Below are 25,337 nucleotides of genomic sequence, written 5' to 3'. Positions count from 1 at the left end.
AAGCCCCCTTGTGTGTATATGTATTTTCTTAAGGTTTCTTTAGCCTGAGTACCTGAGTTAAAAATGCAAGACTTGGGAAATTTAAAGTTATGAAGTAATCATGTTCTTTACTAAGGATTGAAATCAAGGTATGAAACTGAGTCACCTGATCAATATATCAGTATATGTGTGTGTGGGTGGGGGATTAAAAAATTATGGGAAAAATGGAACTAAAAGGGAATTTTCCCACAAACTTTTTGAAGCCCTCTTGTACATGGTACTTTATTGGATGTCTTGTTACTTAACATACGCATGTTAATTCACATGAACTAAGTCCTTCGAATGAACCAAAAGGTAGAGACAAAAAGAGATCTTTCTTTCAGTTATCTTTACAATATTTAAAAAATTTTTTAATTCAGTTATTTTCTTGGAAAGAAAAACTGGTAATATTTTATTAACAGTCTTAAAAAGAAATAAGCAAATAGGTACTATCAACGAAATTTGTTGAGCAACAATGAAAAGCAAATGGCATGATTCTTAGGCAACTGTCTGACAGACTATTAAAACTACAGTGTGAAGTGACAAGCAGAGAGGGGCCTGTTTACTAATCTGAGCCATTACTGAACAGCACACTGTGGGAGAAGGCAGTAAGGTAACATACCTGGTGAACCTGAATTTCCACTTTAAGAGCCTCCTGTAGAGTCTGCAACTCCATCCTCTACTGTCTCCACTTTCTGCTAATTCTCTAGTTTCTCCGTTTAAAATAACCAACTCCTCTTCTCACTGCAGCTGTAGAGATCATAAAATGTTGTAGATGGTTATGTTGGGCATAAAGAAAATATTCATGTCAAATGAAATAAATGATGTTAATTAAAAATAGTTGACCTTCTAACTTAACTCAGGGCAAGAAATTTCCCAAATAGATTTTTTTAAAAAATCAGTACACAAACTTTCTGGGTTTTATTCTCTGAGCATTCTGCTAAAGGAAGAGGGGAAGCAATGGGCTGGATCTGGTCATAAAAACATCTAGGCAATGCTCAGCACCATGTGACCTGTTGAGGACACAAGCCACCTTCTTCCTAGCAGGGTTCAGTCTAGCAGGGGAGACTGTCACCATCCAGGACGGGTGGTGCTTATAAAGAGACTACACTACAACGTGGTCACACATTTTTAAACATCACAGAGTGAACTGGACAGTTCCGTGCCTCTCCGAGGTTAAAATGGGCCAAGGCACTTTCCTTAATACAGTCTTACCCTGTTTTTAAAATGAGGACACTTAAAACAAGGAAATTCTGACACAATTTAAAATCTTACATATAGCAAATTAACACTTAACACAGATTAAAACAGTGCAATGTATCCTCAAAGTCCTGGCTATTTTAAGACAAATGTATTGTGCACAACAACAGGTGACAGAGTCTCGTAACTGAACATGCTTCCAGTTTCACAGAGAAATGCAGCTTCTTCCAAACCCATGCAGGCATCTCTTTGACTGTCTCTGGAGATTATGTGCAAGTGTACATCTGATGTTCTCTGCGAATGTGATATTCTGCCCGACCTTCCTTTCCTCATCTGCTCATCACTTGAGAAATCCACTGCTGTCAAGTTAATCCTGCCTCGTGGGTTTTCGTAACTGTGAGCATCATGGAAGCACACTGCCAGACCTTCCTTCCACGGCACCACTGGGTGAGTCTGAGTTGTCATCCTTAGGGGAGTGGTTGGCAGCAAACCACTTGCACCACTCAGGGCCACCCCATCTCTCCCTCCATTTCAGTGGGCTTAATGGCTAATTTCTCCTTTCGTGTCTTTCTTGAGTGCGGCCTTCATCATGCCTTTAGGCACTCTCCTGATGGAAAAGTTGGTTTGGGCCTGAATGAATTTAAAGTTTACTTCAAATCTCTCTTCTTGGCACCTATGACATCTGTAGTGATAGCCGCTTTCCAACATTCTTGTAAACAGAACCACCCAAAACCAAACCTGTTGCTATCAAATGGACTCCAACTCACACAGAGACCCTACAGGGCAAGGTGGGACCTCGGAAAGAGGACTCTCCAGGCTGCAATCTTTTAAGAAGCAGTCTGACACATCTTCCCCTGGTGGAGCAACCAGTGGGTTCAAATTGGTGACCTTTTACTTAGCAGCTAAACCCCCTTTAAATAGCCTTTTAAGGAAGTTAGTAGAACCACTACTCTTCAAACCAATGATCTTCACACTTTCTAAAAACTATTTGCCTGTGCATAAAGTCCACATTCAAGCTAATTTTCTAAAATTTTTTTAAAAACAGATTTAACAATTAAAATGGAATCATTAACTACACAATGCATTCTTCTGAGTATCACTTTTCATTATATTTGCTTAATTTCACTAGGCTTAAAATATCTGAGGCAATCTTTCCCTGGGGACTAACTGTATACTGCTATGTAATAACAAAACAACCTGACCTTTAAAAAAAATCCTAAGGCTACATTTTTTTTTAAATGTACATTTGTGAAGGGTAGGGAGAAGATTACAGCAGTCCTGGTAGGTTGACAGGCAAGCATTTGCCTGAAGACAAAGAGCCGCAGTTCAAAACCACCAGTGGCTCTGCAGAAGACGAGACAGGGCACTCCGCTTCTGTAAAAGTGCCCCAAACCCAAATGTACTGCCGCAGAGCATATTCTGATACCTAGTGACCCTACAGGACAGGGTGGAACTGCCCCTACTCTTTAGTTGGGGATAGAAAGCCTCATCTTTCTTCTGCTCGTTGGCTGATGGTTTCAAATTGCTAACTTTGGGGCTAGCAGCCCACTATTTGTAACCCACTCCGCTAGTAGAGCTTCCTTCTGTAACGATTAGAGGCCAGGAAATCTATGGAAGCAGTTCTACTCTATTCTATAGAGTCACTCAGAGTTGGAATAAACTTGATGGCACACAACAATACAGCACCACCATGGGAAAATTACTAGAGAACAACACTGTCAACCAAATGATTTTATAAAGGCAATAAATTTGGAGAGAATTTAGGAAAGGAGGACGTTGTGATGAAGAAAGTGAAATCCTTCATGGAAAATAATAGGTTACAAGAATCAGGCATGTTATTTTTAACTCATTATTTTACAACTTTACAAAATTATTATAAATAAAACATAGTAAAATAATCAAAGTGCTGACTGAGACCAAGAATGAGAACCCAAATCCACTGCCATCAAGTTGATTCTGACCCACAGCAACCCCGTATAAGGTTTCGGAGCCTATAAGTCTATACGTGGGGGCAGGAAGCATCATCTCTGTTCTATCATTGACCTTTGCAGTTAACAGTCCAATGCTTACCTGACATTGCCAAGTGGGCTCCTTTCTCGTTATAATTAGCTTATTCTAAATACAACCACAAAGATAAAACTATATAGTCACTTTAAATTTTAGGTACTAAAACAATCTCCCTACTCAAATTCCTGATTTCTCTGTTTTTACTGAAAACACACTATTCAGTCAATTCCAATTGATCTGGACCTGTCACAGGAAGCAGAACTGTCCACAGGGCCCCCAAGGCTGTCCCGCCTCATCCTTCTCCCACAATCCTAGGTGGCCCAATGCCTGAACCACTTGAAAATAGGACTTAACTTAATTTTAATTTTTCCTAAAATATGTAGCAAGGTTCTATCAGAAAGATGTGTTCAAAAACAATTCCTTATAATTTTTGTCAAATTAAGAATCATTTTAAAACCAATGGAGTATTTTCAGTAGCAGAAAGTCGTTTTGTAGTAGTAACATATAACACTGTAGTACAATTCAGTTAAAATAGACTTTGAAATAAACAGCAGGTTGAAAATACAGAGATCCTTCAACAGCATGACCAAGGGTGACTACAGTTTCTATGGAGAACTCACAGGAGGACCACAGACATGAAAGCTGGTCACCCTCGCTACAGTCGTAGAGTGTGCATTAAGATGTTTTGAGGATGGGACTGACAAAGGTTTGCCAAAACATGACTACTCCGTGCTGTCTGGTGTTTGAGTCTGGTGGGGTTTTCATAATTTGCTAATGGTTATCCCTGAGTGGCAGCACCAAGGGTTACTGACTTCCTTCCTGTAGGGTTAATATTTTCAAATTTTTCCATAGTAGATATGCAGTTATTTTTAAAGTTGAAAAAAACATTTAACCAAAAGTGGGACTAACCCTGGAAAAAGTGAACTGAGAATTAATAGATAAAAAGCATCCAAAAAGTTCACACCGATTGAACAAAATATTCAAGAAAATAACAGTAAAACCAGGGTTTAACCTGGAGCTTTAAATGTCAAAGGGTGACTTGCATGATAAGAAGCCTGCAACTCAGGTTAATGAGGAGCTGACAGCTTTTACTTCCTTTGTCAGATTGCTGACTGCTTATTAGCAGGCATGTAAAAAAGTGGTTTTGTTTGATAAGACTGAAAACACCAATTACTTATTTCACTTCGCAATAAAACTGAAGGGTTAAAAAAAGATAGTGACTAGTCATGGAAAAACTTATGAAGATCAAGAGGGTTCATTTGAAATTCTTTTTCAAAAACATCTCCTTCTAGGTAGTAATTTAGAGGGGACTGGCCTATACGTAAAGGGACAAATGATATACATATGCTATATTTATAGCATACAGAAAAACAAGACAAATACTTGGTTGAATCTCTTGAAAAATATGTTGGGGCAACTCATGAAGACATCAACTGAAGACTGCTTTGGGATAGTGTCTGGCATTCGTTGCTACATTTGTAAAAGACGGTTAATAAGTTATTAATAACAAATCAGTTGCTGCCAGGTACTCATACATACACTCCCAAAACAATAATCAACACACTTTATTCAAGTATGATGTCTTTCACCACTCAGCAACCCTAAGTAACCATCAGAGAGAGCGATTCCCTAGCACAAAACAGCAATGTTTGCAATCTTCCAAGTTGTACAAAGGGTTTCAAAGTTTCTGGAAAACAGGATTAAAAAATGAAAATTTCCAAGAATGTTTTGAAGGGCCCCCGCGTAAATGTTAAACCTAATGCTTTCTCACCTTGCAATAACAACAAAACACAAGTACACACACAAATCCCCCACCCTCTTCCCACAAATCAAAGAAACATGTGCAACAGTCAAATCTCACCTTAAAAGGTAGCTGTGGATTCTGGAAAGAATATTAATTGTGCTAAAAAACAAAAGAACCTGAATTTACTAACTCCTTGCATCACCACTCTCAGTTGTGTTTGTTGTTTTCCTTATTGGCGCATAAATCACAAACAAAGGGGACAATCACTTACTGCAGGTGACTGTTGTGAGGTTTAAATAAAGTAAAACTATATGACAAGTCCTTCGTAAATGATTAAGGGCTGTGCTATTCATAACATAGTTAACGTTTTCCACTCATACAAACTTTAGAATGTTTCATTACAGTACATTGCTAAGAAAACCAGAGGCTTTCCTATTTTCAAATTCTCTAAGAAAGACACTTCTAAATATTTTTGTTGGTGTAATTCTGCTTGGAGATATGTGACCTCTAGATCTTTGATTATGATTATAATAACTTACAGTAAAGCTGTAACTCTGACTTTACTTCTTTTTAAAGTCATTTTATTGGGGGCTCATACAACTCTTATCACAATCCATACAGACATCAATTGTGTAAAGCACATGTGTACATTCGTTGCCCTCATCATTCTCAAAACATTTGCTCTCTACTTAAACCCCTGGCATCAGCTCCTCATTTCCCCCTCCCTCATGAACCCTTGATAATTTATAAATTATTATTTTGTCATATCTTACACAGTCCAACGTCTCCCTTCACCCACTTTTCTGTGGTCCGTCCCCCCAGGAAGGAGGTTATATGTAGGTCCCGGTAAGGTTCCCCCTGACTTTACTTCTAAGGAACACTTTGCTCTGTGCCAAATTTGACATAAACCTTTCCTTAATCCTCTACTCATCAACCAACATGTACTCTAATAATTAGTCCATGAGACTGTGTGTCCTCAGAATGAACTCCCTAAAAACATGAAGCTTCATCTTCACTATGTGCATTTATTTGGTATCAGACTCCTCCCTCCTCTTTTGATCTGTATTCTCAGACACACTATATAGGAGTTTAATTAACTATTTTTAACAATGGATATGCCAATATGATTGAACTATTGAATTGTATAGTAAGTGAATTATATACCAATAATACTGTTAGAAAAAATATAGGTCAATGTAAAAAGTAGAAAATTTTGGTATATATATATATATCCTTGTTACTTGTCACATGCTTAAAATATAAATATCAGGTTTTCATTTGTGTTAAGTACTTATTTTCTACTATGTATATAGAGATAATTTTGATAACTTAAAATAATACCCTTAGCTTTTAACTTAACTGAGTGTAAATAATAAATCAAGATGATAAAAGTAATATAATTCTCTTAATAGTACTTATTGAAAGTTTTAACTTATTAAAAATAAATCCATATAAAATGACAACATAAAAAAATCAATGTAATGTTTGTTTTCTTAGCACTTAGCAAATGTTCTATAAATTCCGATTTATTTTCATAGTGGTATTTCTTTGGTAAAGCTCCACAAGGTCAACAGAAAATGCTACTATCCAGTGGGTTTGACAATACTGATTTTATTTTTTCAGTTTTTATTAAAATAGCTCTGAGTTTAATGTGGCTTTGCTTATCATGGGACCATTAATCTGCAGTGGAGCTAAGCCAACACATGATTTTCTTAGACACGATATAAGGCAATTCTGATTTTAGTGGCTATACCTTTGAATTCAGCAAAGTTACTATGCTCAAACCCTAGTGTTACAGATGTTGGTAACAATTAACTTTAGCTAGTTAGATTGATGTTTTCTAACTATTGAATTTTATATATACATACATATATAGTGTATATATATATATCCACTCCTCACATGGTTAGATTTCAAAGACCAAGTTGTTGTACAAAAATCTGTATTACCACAATTGATGTGTGTATGGATTGGGATAACAGTTGTATGAGCCCCTAATAAAATGTTTTTTAAAAAAATCTGTATTATATAATTAGATCACAAAATGGAAGATGACTACATCACTATACAGCTGCCAAATAACATTACAAAACTGCCAAACCACTAAGAATCATGGTCCAGCAAAGTTAACACACATCCTTGAGTATGACAGCAGGGGTACTCTTGCGTCACACCTTGGCATTTGTTAATGTCAAGCATACATCATTAGTGTGCAAAATAGTCAGACAGATTTTCACTATGGGCATAAATGTAAAATGTCCAATAAGATAGTCAATAAATGAGTACTGTACATGCATATATACACACATCTACAAAACTATGTTCATGAGATCTAAATGTCTTTGGGTGTAAAATACCTCTCTTTATGAGTTTTTTGGATAAGGAGGAGTTGTTCCTTTTACACACTTACACACACAAAATACCTTTTCTACAAGGGTTTCTGTCACATTTCGAGGTAAGCCAGGATTTCCCTAGACTCCTCTCCTCCACCATCTACTTTCTACCATCCACACACATCCCAAGAGTTTCTTAACTCGGCTTTCTGATGCCCCGGCTAGACTGTAACCTGAATTTTTCTTTTGGAATATATATACCAACAACCAGAAAGCAAGCATGCATACTAAAATCATCACACCTACACCCACCAATAGGGTAATTAAGTGAATTCAGAAATCAAAGTGAAGGAGCTTGGGGAGCAGTACTCTGAGCCACAGTGACAGGGAGGCCGGCGCTTTAGAAATGGGTTGCACACATACAGAATGCTATATGAAGCTCGGCCAGAAGCACATCAATGTTCATCGCACAAAACGGCGTCCGAGAGGGTGTGGCAGTCTCACAGTAACCATTCAGTACTTAATAGGAAGTTATGGGAGATAGATTTCAGATCAATAGAACTAAGGATTAGAGCTGTACAAAAAAGGAATGGGTTACCTTATGAGGTAGTGGGCTCCCTGTCATTAGAAGGATTCAAGAATGCTGCATATCATATCCCCCTCTTGGAGATTCACAATGCACATTAGCATATTAAAGGTTCTGAGAAGTCCTGTAGTAAAGAAACCTGTTTAACTTTGTTTAACCCACATTCCCCAAATTCTTTGATCACAGACCATTCCCCCCCACCCCCCACCCTACCACAATAATACCTGTCTCTGTGGAACTAGTTCCTCAGCACCCGTAATAGACAACAGCGGGCTACATTTTAAAAGCACAGTATTCAATATGTGCTCGAGTAACAACCTGCAGAGATTACAGAACAAGAAATGGCTGCACACAGCATAAGGCTGGGGGAGAAGTTCTTCAAGGTTCAAATGCTAAGGCGCCATGGCTGTATCACACACACCTAAAGCAAAGGGTCAGTAGGAGTAGGGTCTTGATTATTTATTTTAAAAGATTCCATAAGAGGAAGGCAAATAGAATAACCAGGTAAGAAAATACAAAGTTAACTAGTTTCAAATGCCTCCCCTTCCATATCTACAGCTGAATTCCTAGACGGTGAGGAGAGCTACCTACCTCAAGGACCCTAAGTTATTGAAAAGAAGCCATAAGCAATTATCTACTCCACCCACCAAGGTAATTGCTCTTTGAGAGAGAATTTTGTCCAAAGGAGTAGCCTGGCATTGAGAGAGTACCCTACTCCAGATATCCATATAAGTTTAATTTTTTTATCATAATACACACCAATTAAGGTTAATATGTTTGATGTTTAGTCACTAGACTGCCCTGTGTAATTTGTAATCTTGTATTAGATATTTAAAGAAATGATTAAGTCTGATGATTTAATAAGCAACTTAAAAAATCTATTAAAGTAGATATTAGATATTAGGGGAAAATGTGTTTGCTTATATGCTACACAGTTACATTTCTCTCTCCTTCCGTTTGCCTCTTTTAAAAGTAATACCAAACAACGAAACCCTAAAAATGTACTCTCACACATGAAGCAACTCCAACATCACGTTTAAGAACATAAATGCCGAAGAGCCCCAAATTTCATAGTCAAGAAACCCAGTTAGCCCTGACCTCGCCATTTTGCACATATACTACGGCCATCAAATTTAACAGTTATTAAGTAACACAAAACATAATGGGAACCTTAACTTTTTTAATTTCCTGACTTCTCAATTCTCAGCCCTAACTACTGCATTAAGGATGTTTTTTGGCAAAAAGGACCTCTGAAATTTAACAGGTTATCGAATGCAGGAACATGCAAGCCTAGCAGTATTATTAGAAACACAAATGCATTTGAGATATGGCTATGTGAAATTAGACAAAAATTCGCTTTCACTCAGTGTAAACAGCAGAGTCTGATTTCTAGGAGAGAGCTGCTTTGGGGGTGGGGGAAGGGAATCACTGAGGCTTTGAATTATCCAGCTAGCATCAGGCACAGGATGGATGTCTTGCCTCAAAAAATACTCACCAATTTGGGGGAAACTTGCTCTCCTTCAGCTCTCTAGCCCCCTATAACAGAAGAAGGGGAAACGGAGTTAGACTACACACAGATTTATGAAAAGCCATCAAAAACTGAAATTAAAGTCTCCCAAGTTAAATCCAATAGGAATAAGGGGAAGAGAAGTGTTTTACAACATGGAAAGAAGTCAAGAGCAGGCAAATTTCTACCCCATTGGTGGTTGTTATTTTTTTAAGAGAAGGGAAAGTAGCTGATGAGACACAGTATGAATGCCCCTCATCTAAATGACAACAGACAAAATATATTCTCATTCCCAACAAAAGACCTTCACTGTTAGTGGCTTTATAGTAATAACTTTTTTTTTTTTTTAAATAGTAACAACTTAATACCAACCAGCCCTGGGTCTGGCCCACTTAAAAGGTCTTTTTCCTTTTAACTTTGAGGTGCATTTGCCTTACGTAAGATTTTAAAAGTACTAGCATTTTATAATAACGCAGTCAGAATTTTTAACGAAACTTTTCACTCACATTCTTAGAGTCTCAGCCCTTTAGGTCGTAAGCCATCAATGCACACCAAGCCCCCTCTGGTACATCTCTAATTACTCAGTGATGGGCTGGAAAGGAAATCAAGGTGTGGGCCTCCTGGAGCCAATGCTCCCCAGTGCTTCTGTAACACTAAGCTCCACTGCGTTGACTTTAAGGTCAGAAAAATCAAATCAGGTGGCAACGTTTATCTTAAACATTCTACATTTATATTTATAGCATCCTTTGCCCCCCACAAATTTTTAAAATAAAATCAATAAACATTAAAATCTTCCCCCCGCAAATATTCTGGCATTTAATTATTTAAATTCTATGCACCATACTGTAACAATGTATGTTTGAGTGTATGGCACATGACATTCAAATCCCTGTATGTTTGAGAGCGGCCTTCTGTATGCCTTAGTGTGCTTACTGTCTGATGCTACTCCAAGAGAGTTCCCTGTTCCCTCAAGGTATTTCAAAAGATCCTCGTGTCACCCAGATTATAAAGCTTGGTTTTATCATGTAGTCATATCAAGCCCACAGTAAAATAATTCAAAAGATCCAATTCATGCTGTTAACATTCATTTCCGAAAGAAATTCAATTTGCTGTTCTAGCCTGTTCTTTTCTTTAGCAGCAAGTTCTCGGGTCCATATAAATGAGGATATTAATTACCAAGGTTAGGGTGACTCCCAACCAATGGGAAAGTCGTGCAACAATCAGGAATGATCTGGTTATTAGGAAGTAGACTGTTCATACTACAGATACCAACAAGACTCGATGCCACCTAAGAGATGCCTAGAACAGTGCCAGGCACAGAGTAAATGCTCAATCAATGCTTGTGAAAGGATGAACTGACGGGTGGACACAGGCTATCAGTTCCGGGCTTATCTCCCTATTTGCCTTTCTTGTTAGCTTCTCAGGCTGGGGATGATTTCTTAGGCATCGATCTCCTACAGCAGTATTTGTTAAATGAATGACTTTGTAAAACTGCTCTCATCCAAACTGTTGCTTAGGAAGTAAAATATTACCGTTTTAAAATATAATAAACAGGGAAAGGCTGATAAACTGGATTAAATTAAAATGAACTTCTGTTTATCAAAAAGAAACAAACCAAGCCTACCATCGTGAGGTGAAGCAGCAAGCTACAGAACCGAGAAGACAACTGCAACAGAGAGAGCACCGCCCAACAAGTTTCTCCTTGGCGCCCTGGCGTGTAGGTCCATTCCTGGGTTGTGTGGGGCGCTGATTCAGGAAACTGCACTGGAGAGACCACGTCTGCCACAGTTTCCTACATATGGTGTCCACTGATTTTCAGCTATTGTTTTGGCAAAATCAATCATTTATTAATTTACCCTCCTACTTTTAAATATGAGAAGAATTCAGACTCGCGAGTTAAAGGGCAAGACAAAAAAGGGTAAGGAATATTTGAAAAAGAATTAGGTATGAAGGGACTCATTGGGCTGCGAATCAGATGGTCAGTGGTTTGAAGCCACCAGTCACTCAATAGCTTTGAAAAGATTGAAAGGTTTAGAAACTCAGAGGCAGTTCTCTGTCCTGTAGGGTCACTATGGGTCAGAAACTAAGTTCCTAGAGACAACATAGGGCCACAGTGCAGGGCCACAACGCGCATTCTGTTTAAACACATCTATGCCCACTCCGGGGAGAGAGTCTGGGCTTTCTACTCCTATAAGCAGCTATGGTCTCAGGGGTCACTATGAGTCAGCCTTGACTTGATGGTAGTTGAGTTTGGTTTGGGGTTTTATCATGGAAGTGCTCACAAAGCTGCCTGCAGTTGACTGCCAGACTCACAAACGTATCCAAGTCTCACAGGCTAAGTGACTTCCCCAGAGAGCACCCAAGTCAGTAGTGAAGCTGGAGGACCACTGACTGAGCTCAGCTTTCCACTCGACCTCACTTCCTCCTCCCAGACTGAGCAGTTACCTCGCTAAGAAGTAAATTACCATCCATGCTGAGGAACTGTTTTGGAAGGATTCTTCATATAAAGTAAGCTGGCGAGAGCAAGTTTTGAAACCTAAGGTACTTTACCACTGAAGGAACCCCAAGATCAGGCTCCCAAAGGGTGGGCAAGCTCCACCATTCTGTATAATCAGTTCTGCATGTATGGGCATAATTTCAGTTTTCTGGGAGGAAGGTCCACTGCTTCCATCAGATTCACAAGACGTTAGTTCAGCTACCCAGAAAAGAGGAAGTGAGGCCACACCTAAACCTGCTGCCATCAAGCTGCTGTCTGACTCATAGCAACCCTCCGGAGAGAACAGGGCAGAGCTCGGTATGCCCGTGCATGCAGAGCACAGGGTTTACAAGGCTGTCATCTGCAGGCATGCACTGCTGCAGCCCACTGCTCCTCAGTTCACCCAGCTCACTTAAATGCTGTTCCACCAGTGTGATTCTTACACACCTGCAGCAAAACTACCCAAGTGTTTTCTCAAAGAACCAAAAACCCAAAACCTAACCCATTGCCACCAAGACAATTCCAACTCATTGACCGACCCTACAGGACAGCTCAGAACTGCTCCTTGGGGTTTCTGAGGCTGTAAATTTTTTCTTAAATCATTTTCCTGGGGGCTCTTACAGTTCTTATAACATTCCATACATCAATTATATCAAGCACATTTGTATATATGTTGACATCATTTCCAAAGGGCTCATTTTCTACTTGAGCCCTTTGGTATAAGCTCTTTTTCCCCTTCCCTCCCCCACCTTCATGAATCCTTGATCAATTATCTATTGTTATTATTTCACATCTTACACTGTTGTCCCCCTTTACCCACATTTCTGTTATAAGATAGTAAAGCTTTATAGGAGCAAACAGCCTCACTTTTCTAGTGCAAAGCAGCTGGTGGGTTTGAACTACTGACCTTGCAGTTAGCAGAGTTCAATGCCTAACCAGTCCCAACAAGGGCTCCTCCTTCTAAAGAACTGACCTACGGCCATTATGTTGATTCCCACTCACAGTGACCCTACAGGGCTCAGCTGGCTACCATTTGGAAAGCAGTGGAAAACAAAAGCAAATTGTGTCTTCCTATAACTTAAGTACAATACCAAATGAACACCTAAAAGACAGACTGAGAAATAAAAGTGTGCTTCTTACATGACTCACCTACAAAACATTTGCATCTGAAATGCAAGTTTTGTTTCTTCACATTAAGCTGAAAGTCCATTTAAATTTGTTTCTCACATTTCACACTTGTAGCTACAGGAAGGTAGTTAAGAATTTTAACCATATTTGTTTGAATTTTAAAAATTTATATCTGTTCTTTAAGAATCCATTCAAAACACCTAAGTTGGAGTAAATGAAATTGGTTGTTTGGGGAGTTTTGCTTCCAGAGAGGAATATTATCTTGCTTATGTAACTCCACGATTCACTGCACACTACAGACGACTCACCTCTGGAACTTCACAAGGAGGGGCTTTTATTAGAGCTGGTAAAAAAAAAAAATTCCTATATGGTTGTAAAATTTTGAATGTTACAAATAAAGTACAGGTGATTAGTAACCACTTCTTCAGTACCTTTTGCAAGTATGGAAAGCCTTTTCATGCTAAAAATGTGAACTAAACAAGTTTCACTGTGAAAAAGCTCAATACTAGATCCTGACTTAAATTAGGCTAGCATTTAAGTCACCCCACTACAAATTTTAAGGATTAAGTTTGTAGCCTGTTTTCAATCATAAATTTCGATTAAGGGGCTAGAATAGCGCAGATAATTGTCAGAGGAACTTTAAAATGTCACCTTACCCAAAAGATTCAATTTCTTGCTTTCCCCTAGTAAAGCACCGTTTTAAATACAGTAAGTTTTAGTGCTTTTGAATCAACTCTTGCTAACTTCTAATAGAAAGCTAAGTCTGAGATAAATTTACACGAGGATACATGGTTCTGAGACAAACCAGATCCCTCTTACCTCTGAGGGACATCCCTCCAGCACTTCCCCTTTACTCTCAAGAAGTATCCATTTTTCCCTCGTTGCCCCGTCACACCCTTGCTCCCATCTTTAAAACACCACCCCAGCTCCCTAGCCTCTAGTCACTGTCTCCCACCTGTGTATAATCATGTACAATCAAACTCACTGAAAGACTTGACCGAGCTCTACGTCAGCTTCTCCCATGCTCTACAGAAGCCACTCCCGGTTAGGCTTAGCTGACTCGCATCAAGTTCACCAAAGGCAGGCTAGGAAAGCCTCAGCTGTTGCTGCTCTGGCAGCAGCATCTGACTCAGCTGCTCATTCCTTCCTTGGAGTCCTTCCTTCCGGTCGGGACCCCGGGACACCATTTTCAACTCATTTCTTGCTGGGTCCTCCTCACCTTCAAAGACTCACAATGTTGGATTGCTCATGGGTCAGTTCTGGGAACCTTAGGTGATCTCACCCAATTCCGTGGCTATAAAAAGATGTACATCACTGGGTGATTCCGAATTTTTCTCTCCTTTGCTTAACTACGCACGGAACACTTCAACATGGTTGCCAAATAGGTAACAGAGTCAATGTGTCCAAAACGAAACTGATCATTATCGCCCACCAGCCTCCTCTTCAGTCATCTCCTTAAGTGGCAACTCCATCCCTTCAGGCCCAAAACCTTCAAGTTATCACTGACTCCTCTGTTCTCCACAAGTCATAACCAATGAACTTGCAGGCAGTGTTGACTCTACCTTCAACATTCATGGACTCTGAGCACTTCTCTCAGCTTCACCTCCACCACTGTCATTCAAATCATCATCACTCATCACCTAGACTATTGCAATAACCTCTTAAGTGGTCATGCCACTCCTATGCTTGCCCTACCCTATTGCCTATTTTATCAGCAACCAGAGAGATCTTTTAACATTTTTTAAATGATAGTGTTACTTCTCTGTTCAAATCCTCCAATGGCTTCCCATAATCTAAGAAAAAAGCAAAAGGACTTTGCCAGTGCCTTCCAGGTTCCAAGTGATTTGGGCTCCTCCTATTCTTAAGACCTTTAGCTCCTCCCCCTTCGCCAAACCAAACCAGTCGCAGGGCCTCTTCTCTGTACCTACAGCACAGCAAGTAAATTCCCTCTGAAGAAAAAAAAAGGAAGGACAGCTGAATACTTTTTGCTCCCAAGAGTCTTCATGGCTCACGTCCTCAAAATGTTTAGGAAATCAAGGGTGGGGGAAAAAACTGAAATAGAGACTAGACGTGTCAGTTGGTTTCCCTTCCCAAACTTTTACTCCTGGTTTTCTCCATACTGAGAACACCCATTTCACATCTTTTCTCTGCACACCTAAATCTCATTCAACAACTAGGGTTCAAATTAAGGACCACTGATTAATGGAGACCTCCCCTAACCATCCAAAGTCCCCAGTCTTTACTTCCTTTGAACTTAAGGAATGTGTATCATCTCTCTCATCCATTTTAGAATTCAACCACATACTGCCCCCCATGACTACTACAGGCTCATCTCCCTGACTAGTAGTAGAGTTATTATCTAACACTTGACCAGTTAGTTTTAGTGCCCAGGCACTAACACAATGCATTGTGTGAGCTTGAGAAATGTGAGTCAAACTAGCCGGCAGAAGTCAGAGATGAGAGACTAACTGTGGGAATGTTCGCTGTCTTTTTACAATATGTATAGAAACTTGTAAAATGATCTACTTTGGGGTTAAGAAGTAGTGAGAGAAATAAACGGAAAGAGATCTTGCCTTGGTATACTAAGAAGTACAAAAATCTTTACCCACAAGCCCCCACAGCTCACAACTGTTTTGAGCCTAATCATCACAATGAAAGCTTTTAAATTACAGATGAGAAATTAGTAAGTCACCTCATATCCCAAGACAACTCAAACTTGATCTTAATAATAACCAGTTAACCTCAGGACCAAAATTCTTGCCATCAATAACATCCAAAGACACAAGCTAGGCATCTAGAAGGCATTACAAAGGGGTTGGGTTTATTTGGAGGTGCAGGGATTCAAGCAAGTACCTCCTATTAACGCTAATGGGCGTTCTGGGGGTAAACCAGGAGCACCACGGTGGGGATCAATGCCCAGCCCTGCATCTGTGAAAACCCTTTCTGCTGTACTAACTGTAACTACTGGGAGTTCTCTCAAAACTGGGATAATAGACTAAATTCCCATGTCTCTAAAGCACAGAGATAATTCAAGTAAAAGTCACTAAGGAAGGTCACTGGTAAACACCAGATTAAAAAACATACAAGAAAAAAACAAAAGTAAAAGAACAATTAACTCACTGAGAACATTTTGTTTAAATAGCATTAATATGCATAGAAGGAACTAGTGTAGATAAGTTGCCTCACACAAAAACAAACTAAACAGGACTACAGCACACAATGTCTTTCTTTTTAATTCTAGCACAGTAATCCCAACTACGCTCCAACATGACGACAACTGCAGGGATGGGCAAGGTTCGGTACTGCTGAGGCTGCGTCAGACTGACTCCATGACACCTACCACCACCACCCAACACCTAAAGTGTGTCCAAAGACACACACACACCATTCCTCCCCTGGTGGAGGCCAAGTACACTACAATTCTTGCTTTTTAAAACACAGAAAGCTTCTGCTGCATGGATAGCCAAGAATAATCAGAGTACTTTCAGACAAACGGATAACGATCATAAGCTGCCAAGGACGACCAAAACAAAATAAAAAATTATAGCACCTTATTGTGCTCCATCCTGCCTCACTTCTCAATATAGCACTGCTGTACTCACCAGGCTGGAAAATGAGCAGGTGTCTTTCAGGTTATAGAAAAATTAGTGACACACACACACACACACACACACACAAAGGAAGTGATGTTCTATCACTTGAAGGAGCTTCAGAAATGCCAGGCTTTGCAGCAGGCCTACAAAACAGAAAAGGCCTTTCCAAAGAAGTGAGGGAAAGACAAGGTCTTCCGTAAATCCACCTCTCAAAGACTACAAGCATTAACATTTATTTCAATTACAATGACAAGGCGGTGGTACCAATTCCTCTTTCAAAAAAGCAAGAAAAATTTTTAAGGTTTCTCCCCACAACTTGCACTGGCAGAAGAAAATCTCTCTGGCTGCACAGGTTTTGCTCCACAACACCAAAAGGAACTCCGACTTCAAGCCTGAAAACTAAAAATGATTCCACTATACAAGGGGCGGTAGGGGGTGGGGTGGGGTAGGATGTACTTATTTAGCAACAACAAAACCCCATGCAGTCCAACACACTGATTCTTTATCATCACTGCTATCATAATGAACACTTATCTTTTTATCTGTACTCTGAAATGTCATTGGGAAATTGAAACAGCTACAATATGCTGGGGATTTAACTTTTGAAACAAAACCCACAAAGAAACAGGCGTCTTTAAGTACAAAGCCTCAATCCCACTGATAAGCAAGTGGTCCCAAACTTGAAAGTGAAAGCAATACAAACCTCAAAAAGAAGTTGTTTGCTTGATATGTTAGCCTTTAAAACCAAAAATATGTTCTGATACAGACGACTGAAATCAGGGCTTCCATTAACCTTGTTTAAAAAAAAAAAATCCCATGAGTATGTATTTTTTTCCCTAAGTCTCTTCATCAGAGCAGCATGGGGTCCCATTAGGCACCCTATTTTACTTCCACCTTATAAATAACGTTAGCGATTCGCTATTTCCATGGAAACCAAGTACAGAGAACCCCACTTAAATGAATACCGGTTAAAGGAGTAAGTTTTATTTTTGAAAGGTTTTGCTGCTCTAGATGAACTCTACGGGGGAATACTACCAAGTCTTCTTAAGTATAATTTTAAAAAATATATCTTTGGTATAGAGGGAGCTTATTAAAGGTCCTGCTAAATAAGTACACTCCTTGCACTAAGCTAAATATGCCAAAGAGCATCATAACACTGAAGACACAATTTCAATGTACTGCACAGGTGCTTCGATGGGCAGCTTCCAGCGACTGTGCTTCCCCTACATTGGGGTGGGATAATTACCCCTACGGGTCTAATGTAAACTAATAAAAGCAAGAAAATTCAGAACAAGGCCACCCTCACCTTGTCGTGACTAGTAATGAGCAGGACTCACAACTGCAGGCATGTGAACAACTTCTCCCCCACCAACAGACACAAACGGCTTCAGTTGCTAGTCATGGCACCAGGCCTATGGACTGCAGGCAGCTCAAAGTTCCTTCTTCGACAAGTCATCTTATGAGTTAGGACATGTATTTTTTAGTCAAGCAATGAATAGAAAAGAGACAGAAAGTTCCGACCAGGATTCTGTGATTAGCAATGTTAAATTGGCTTAAATATTGTCCGGCATGCATTAGAAATGACCATCATTGATGGTCCAAACAAAAGCCACAGAGCCACATATGTATAAAAAACCCCGCAATTTCTAGCAACAGCAAATTCAAAACTAATACCTTAGAGTTTCTAAAGGCAAAAAGGGTAAGAATAAATACTATAATCTGCCAGACATCTTCAGCGAGTTAGCAGAGAAAGGAGAACAGTACCCTCCTAAAAGCTGGTGACCAGCACTACACTTACAACAGGGAAGAAGAGCTGACTGTCTTGCACAGACTTTCCTTTGAGTACACCAATAGAGCTATTTGTACTGCCTATTTTGGAAACATAAAATTACTTTCCAGGTATGTTGTACACATTATAGAGAACGACTAACAAAAAATCCGACAGTTGTTGAAGTTGGGTAATGAGTACACAGTGTTTATTAAGATTATACACTCTATGTTTTATTTGTTTCTAAATGTCTGCAATAAGGTTTTAGAAATAATCCAATGGCTAAAATTAAAGCTCGGGTCTCAAATATGGTTTTCGTTTCCCCCCTTAGTAATAAGTGAAAAATAGATGAACTATCTGTTAGAGAGCTCAGAAGTTACGCAACTTGAATCCAACACAGCGCTACCTCAGTTAGTTCGCTGTCCGCTGCTGTGGGGTTGGTTCCGCCCATGACCAAACCTGAACAAACTGGACAGATCTGAGAAGGAGGGCCACCTGAAGAACGTGCAAGATCAGCAACGTGCATTTCATTTTTGTTGCATTTTTCATGTAACTTTTTTGGTTTTGTATATTTTTTAAAGAAATTGAAGGTTTGCAGCAACTCAACCTCTAGCAAGAGGGCATGCGCCACTTCACCTGTCCAGTGACATGCTCACTAGGTGTCTGCGTGTCTCGTGGTAATCTCACAACACTTCACAGCTTTTCTTAAGGCCCTTGCACACTTAGCAGACTGTGGTATAAATCTTAACTTTTACATGCACTGTGAAACTAGTCACATGACTTGCTTTACTGGCGTGGTCTAGAAGCGAGTGCGCAACCTCTCCAAGGTATGCCCGTACCTAACCAAAAAAGGCACCGGAGTCACGGTCTACATTTTACAAACGAAATAAAAGAAAAGCTAGCCTTATTAGTTAAAATACTTTCATAATCCTCAACATTAATATTTCCATTTCTTCTCGGATTATGTCCACAGGCCTACAGGAGCCCACTGCCAGAGCGAGTCAATCGCTCACATTTCCCCTCTCCTAGATCAGTAACGAGCCTGTGCCTTTTCCTCACCACACCCCCCCTTCATTTCTAGAAAACCTCCAGCAACTTCTGAAGCAAAAAGGGTATTTTTCTATTCTCTTCCTTCATCCCCATACAAAATGTTTTCACAAATACTCAGTTACTTCCCACGTGATTTTAAGCTACCTGATTCTGCAATTCTTGGCCAAAGGCCCAAAGTAGGGGGAGGCGATATCAACAACTGTTAAATCCTTAAGGTCTAGATAGCAGATCTCCCTAAAACTCAGGGTCCCCCGCCCTAATTTGAAAAGTCATGTTAATGACTTTTTTGAGGAGAAAGAAAGGAAAGTGGTTTGGTGGGGAGCGGTGACTAGCAGACAGGCGGTGGTAAAACAACAGGTACGGGAAAGGCACCGGAGGGAGTAAGCTCACCTCTGTAAACTAGTGGCCCACCACCTGCACCCAGTGAACCTGATGGCTTCCTGTGCCTGTGTCAACAGCCACAACAGCTTTTAAAATCAGGTAAATACAAACCAATGTTCGAAAGTGTCAACTTGAAAGATTCCAGCAACGTGTAGTCCTAACCCAGGTATCTATGAAAATGAAACACACCTTAAAACTTTCCACACTCTCATTGAAGTAAAGTACTTCTTACGGGCCCCAATTTTGTTTTAAAATAAACTTAACACTGTGCGTATATATATGTTATGCTAATTTAAAAGCTAAAAATTTTTACTGCAGGCCACTCCAGCTATTGTAACGTACGGTGAGAGTATAACGTTACTTTTTATTTTAACTGAAAGAAGACTATACAACCTGCTGAAAAGGGAGCTTAATTTTAAAAGATATCAGTTAAGCTAAAGCACAACAATCAAAATAACCTTGCTGGAATTTCTTCTGCTCAGAAAGCAGAAACATTGTTTTAGGAAGACAGACAAATTACAACACAGTAAATACATCTATCCCCTACTAGGCCCTTATCAAATGGTTCAGTTGCACACATAAAAACAAAAAGTTAACGGGAGCTATTATACTCCCATAACTCAGATCTTTGCTAGTGCTAACATACCATATTCAGGATACTTTACTAATTCATTACAAATGCTGGATCCCATAAAAAATACACTGATGAAAAGTCAGAAAAAACTCACATTTAAATGTGTAAGAAGTGAACAAAATTAGTCATATGATATATAGAACGATCTTTCCCCCCTTCATCACTTACGGGTTTCAGATAGGTAGGTGGGTATATCGATAGATATACATAGAAAATGTAATAAAACTCCATTCTTAAACACCAAACACTTACTGCAGAGGAAATCACTTAAGGCAAAGGTTTAAACAGTGGCTTTTCTCATAATCAACTTATAGTCTGGCCATTTCTAGACTCAATATACAGAGAAAACAATAATTACCCTAAGAAAGACCAGGCACTAAAAAACCTCACCAAGGCAGAATGCCTCACAACAGAAAGTAACCAAACTGCGTCAACCATTACTTCTTGTTATGAGGGATCATCCAGTAGGCTCTGCTCAGAGGGACTTTATGCACAACAGAAGGAAACACCGCCCAGCCCCCGCCACCTACACCAGCGGCTCTCAACCCGTGGGTCGCCCGATTCACAACAGGAGCAAAATGACAGTGATGAAGTAGCAACAAAAATAATGTTATGGTTGGGGGTCACCACCACATGAGGAACTGTTAAAAGGATCGCGGCGTGAGGAAGGTGGAGAACCACTGCTGTACACAGTTGACGTGGCCTTTGAGCCCCTCGCTTGAGCACCAGGTCGGTCCATTTGGGGAGGCTCTTCTTTCTCTTCCTCGGACTCAGCGTCTGCAGGCGTGATGTCCTTTTCCAGGGATTAGTCCCTCCGAGCACCATGTCCGAAGCCCCTGTGACAAAGTCTTGCCACCCTTCCTTCTGGCTGTACTTATGTCTAGACAGGTCCTTCTTCTGGCAGGCTCAATATTCTTCGCCAACACCCGAATTCAAAGGCATCCATTCTCCAGTTGTCCTTACTATTTGTCCAGCTTTTGCGAGTGAAAACACCATGACTGGATAAAGAACCACACATCACTCCTCAAAATCACATTTTATTTTTAACACTTTTAAAGAGATCTTTTGCAGCATATCTGCCCAGTGCATTCCATTATCTGATTTCTTGACTGTTATTTCTATGGATGTAGATTGTGGATCCAAGTAAAATCAAATCCTTGACCACTGAAATCTTTTCTGTTTATCATAATGTCATCTATTGGTCCAGTTATAAGGATTTTTGTTATATGTGGGGGTGTGATCCAAACCAAAGGCCATAATCTTTGATCTGTATGTCTTAGATGCTTCAAGTCATGTGTCATTTGCATATCCCCGATGATTAATGAGCCTGCTTCCAGTCTGACGTCACGCTCTTCTTCAGATAGTCCGTCTTCTTGGATTACCTCTTCAGCATGCACACTAAGTATGGTGGAAAAATCTAAACCTGATGCATACCTTTCCTGTTTTTAAACCACCCCCTGTCCCTTTGCTCTGTTCAAGACTGCCTGTTAATCTAGGTCCTGCATGAACACAATTAAGTGTGCTGGAATTCCTATTCTTCACAGTGTTATCCACAATTTATTATGACCCACACAATCAAATGTCTTTGCATAGCCAATAAAACACAGGTAAATATCTATCTGGCATTTTCTGCTTTCAGCCAAGATCCACCTGACACCAGCAAATAGCTCTCTCATTCCACAGCTGCTTCTGATCTGGCTCAAATTTCTGGCAGTTCTCTTTCAATATCCTGCTGCAACCATTTTTTACCATCAGCAAAATTTTACCTGTGCATTATATCAATAATATTCTTAAAATTTTTCACCTTCTATGAGGTTTGGATTGCTTTGGAATTGGGCACAAATATTGAAATCTCTTACAGTAGCTGGCCAGGTAGCTGGCCCTCCAAACTTCATAGCATAAATGACTACTTCCAGTGTTGCACCTGTTTGTTGAAATATCTCAATTAGTACTGCATCAATTCCTAGTGCCTTGTTTTTTTCAGTACACCTGAGACTTCTTCCTTCAGTTCTACAACACAGTCTACCTTTCTCAAATAATACAGTAACTCTTTTCCATCTTTTTTGATGCTCCCTGTATCATTCAACATTTTGCCCATAAAACACAAACAATTAATACTCACTGCCACTGAGGTGATTCCAACTCACAGTGACCCTGTGAGGTCAATCAGAGCTGCCCCCAGACTTCCCGCTTTTGGCAGGACAGTCCCAATTTTTAACAATTTTTCCCACGCCCCAAGGCATTTTTTAAAAGTCCCGATTTTTAGAAAGAATGCACAAGCTAGGGTATATGGTTTTCGGCTGCCATGTGGCTATTTCGCCAGGATATGAATTTTATCAATGGTGTCCAGCTTCACCAATGTTAAAATCTGGTCACCTTATCCTAGACGTTGAGTCTTCACAGGAGTAGACAGTCTCCTCTTTCTCCCGGGGAGTGGCTGGTGGGTTTAAACCACAGATCTTGTGGTGAGCAGCTCAATGTGTAAGTAGAGCTCCTACTGGTGTAGTAGGCTACATGCTGGGCTAGAACTGCAAGGTGAGGAGTTCAAACCCACCAGCCATTCTACAGGAAAAAGATGAGGCTGCTCCCACAGTTACATAGTTAATCTCAGAAACCCAGAGGCAGTTCTTCTCCTTCCTGTAAGGTCACTAAAAGTTGGAATTGACTCCATGCAATGAGTTTGGTTTTGTGTTTTTGGTCACTTTGTACATTGAATCCTTAAATATTGTAACACATAACTTGAATTTTTTCTTCAGTTCTTTCAGCTTGAGAAATGTCAAGTTGTGTTCTTCCGTTCTGGTTACCTAATTCCAGGTCTCTGTGCATGTCATCACATACTGTCTTGTTGAGGGACCCTTTGAAGTCTTCCGTTCAACTCCTCGACGTCGTCATTTCTTTCACTTTAGCTACTCTACATTTAAGAGCACATTTTTGAGCTTTTGCTTTCTTCATGTATGACAGCAGTTCTCAACCTTCCTAATGCCACGACCCTTTAATACAGTTCCTCATGTTGTGGTGACCCCCAACCATAACATTATTTTCGTTGCTACTTCATAACTGTAAATTTGCTACTGTTATGAATCGTCAAGTAAATATCTGATATGCAGGATATATTTCCATTGTTACAAACTGAACTTAAAACATAGTGATTAATCACCAAAACAATATATAATTATATATTGTGAAATATTTATTTCTAATTACAAATAAATGAAATTTTGTCTTGAAGCATGGTGCAGCATGGGTAGCGATCTTCACGCCGGGTACTCTTGGGTGGACGCATTTGCATGTGGGCGAACCCGCCTGGAGACAGATAGAGGAGCGGTGTCTCGGCGGTTCCTAAGACCATCAGAAATACGTGTTTTCCGGTGGTCTTAGGCGACCCCTGTGAAAAGGTCGTTCAAACGCCAAAGGGGTCGCAACCCACAGGTTGAGAACGCTGATGTATGATGTCCTCCATGGTCTTCGTTCAATGTGTCATATCTGTTCATGAGATGATCTCTAAATTTGGGTGGGTCATACTCAGGGTGATGATTTTGGTATCGTGGACCTGTTTTCATTTTCTTCAGCTTTAACTTGAATTTGCATGTGATCAATACATGGACTGTTTCTGATCTTGATTGGTTTGATGACACTGAGCTTGCTTCTCCGTGGTCAATTTCCAAAAATGTAGATTTGATTCCTGTGTATCCCCATCTGGGATGGTCCATGTTTATGTGGAAAAAGAATATTTCCAATAGGTAAGTTCATAAGACTGATAGCATCATATCTATCACCAAGGCCACATTTTCCAACTACTGATTCTTCTTCTCCCAACTTTCACATTCCAATCATTAACAATTCCAGTTAATAAATGGAATAATTAATCATTCCAATCAAAATAAGTCCAATAATTAATAATGCAAACAGTGCATCTTGATTGCATGTTTGATCAATTTCAGACTGATGAAATTGATAAAAATCTTCAAGCGTCCATCAACTTTGGCATTAATGCTGGTGTTTAAATGTGAATAACAGTCATACTAACTAGTCTTCCTTATATGGCTACTATCCTATCACTGAACTTCTTGAGCTTCAGAATAAGATATGGGAAAGTTAATGATGGATGCCATTCCTCTTCAATTTGCCATTTGTGGCATAGCAAAACATACGACTGATTCAAAATGGTCACTATTTCAGCTAATGCCTACGATATCGATCTTCAGGTGTACAACCTCCAATTTTCCCAGATTCATACTTTGTACATTCCATACTTGGATTATGAATGACTGCTTGCAGCTGTTTCTTCTATTTTGAGTCACGCCACCTCATCGAATGAAGGTCTCAAAAGCTTTACTCCACTGTACGTTGAGGAGGTAGCTTTGCCTCCCAACTGAGGCTCATCTTCTGGTACGACATAAAACAGTGTTCTACTGTGATCCACAAGGCTTTTACTGGCGAGTTTTTGCATTTGTTGCTGTTGTTTTTAATGTGGATCACCACGTACTTCTTCCTAGTCTATCTTTGTCTGAAAGCTCTATTGAAACCTATCCTGCATGTGTGACCTCGGCACATGTATTGATGGCATACCTTCCAGTACCACAGCAACATGCCAACCACCACGTGATAAACTGACAGACGAATGGTGGCAATAATTATAAGAAAGCATTTATGTGCCTGGCTGGCTCCTATCTTTGGTGGTCACAATTTTTTCCATTCCGTATTACACTGTACGACATGCTCTCAAGGGTTAAGTACAGTGAACCCTCGTTTATCGCGGTTAATCGGTTCTAGACCCTACCGTGATAAATGAAATTCCACGAAGTAGGATTCCTTATTTGTAAATCTAATATTTTCGTAGTTAGAGCATAGAGGACATGAAAAAACACCCTTTAGTCACCATTACACTCGTATTACCCAACTTATTAAACGA

At 39.8% G+C, this 25,337-nt stretch overlaps 1 protein-coding gene across 12 annotated transcripts in view; it reads right to left on the bottom strand.

Annotated features, from left to right (window-relative positions):
* The window catches only part of PHF21A (PHD finger protein 21A), a 212,722-nt gene that overhangs the window by 171,901 nt on the left and 15,484 nt on the right, over positions 1–25,337 (bottom strand). For 3 of the 12 annotated variants that reach the window (XM_004708324.2, XM_004708323.2, XM_045291084.1), the window contains exons 1-3: positions 11,020–11,377; positions 9,384–9,424; positions 641–768 (exon numbers count right to left, since the gene is read on the bottom strand). In XM_004708324.2, the coding sequence (XP_004708381.1) occupies positions 641–694 (54 nt within the window). In that variant the 5' untranslated portion in view covers positions 695–768; positions 9,384–9,424; positions 11,020–11,377. Of the gene's footprint in view, positions 1–640; positions 769–7,900; positions 8,013–8,112; positions 8,207–9,383; positions 9,425–9,901; positions 9,988–11,019; positions 11,379–25,337 lie in introns of those variants that run through there. The other 9 variants (XM_045291076.1, XM_045291083.1, XM_045291080.1 and 6 more) reach the window with 8 other exon arrangements.

This window comes from Echinops telfairi, unplaced genomic scaffold (assembly GCF_000313985.2).
Source record: "Echinops telfairi isolate 266 unplaced genomic scaffold, ASM31398v2 ScPeMD7_60;HRSCAF=208, whole genome shotgun sequence".
Classification (NCBI taxonomy): Eukaryota; Metazoa; Chordata; class Mammalia; order Afrosoricida; family Tenrecidae; genus Echinops; species Echinops telfairi.
Note: the sequence above shows the minus strand (reverse complement) of the source record. Positions and strands in the feature narration are given on the sequence as shown.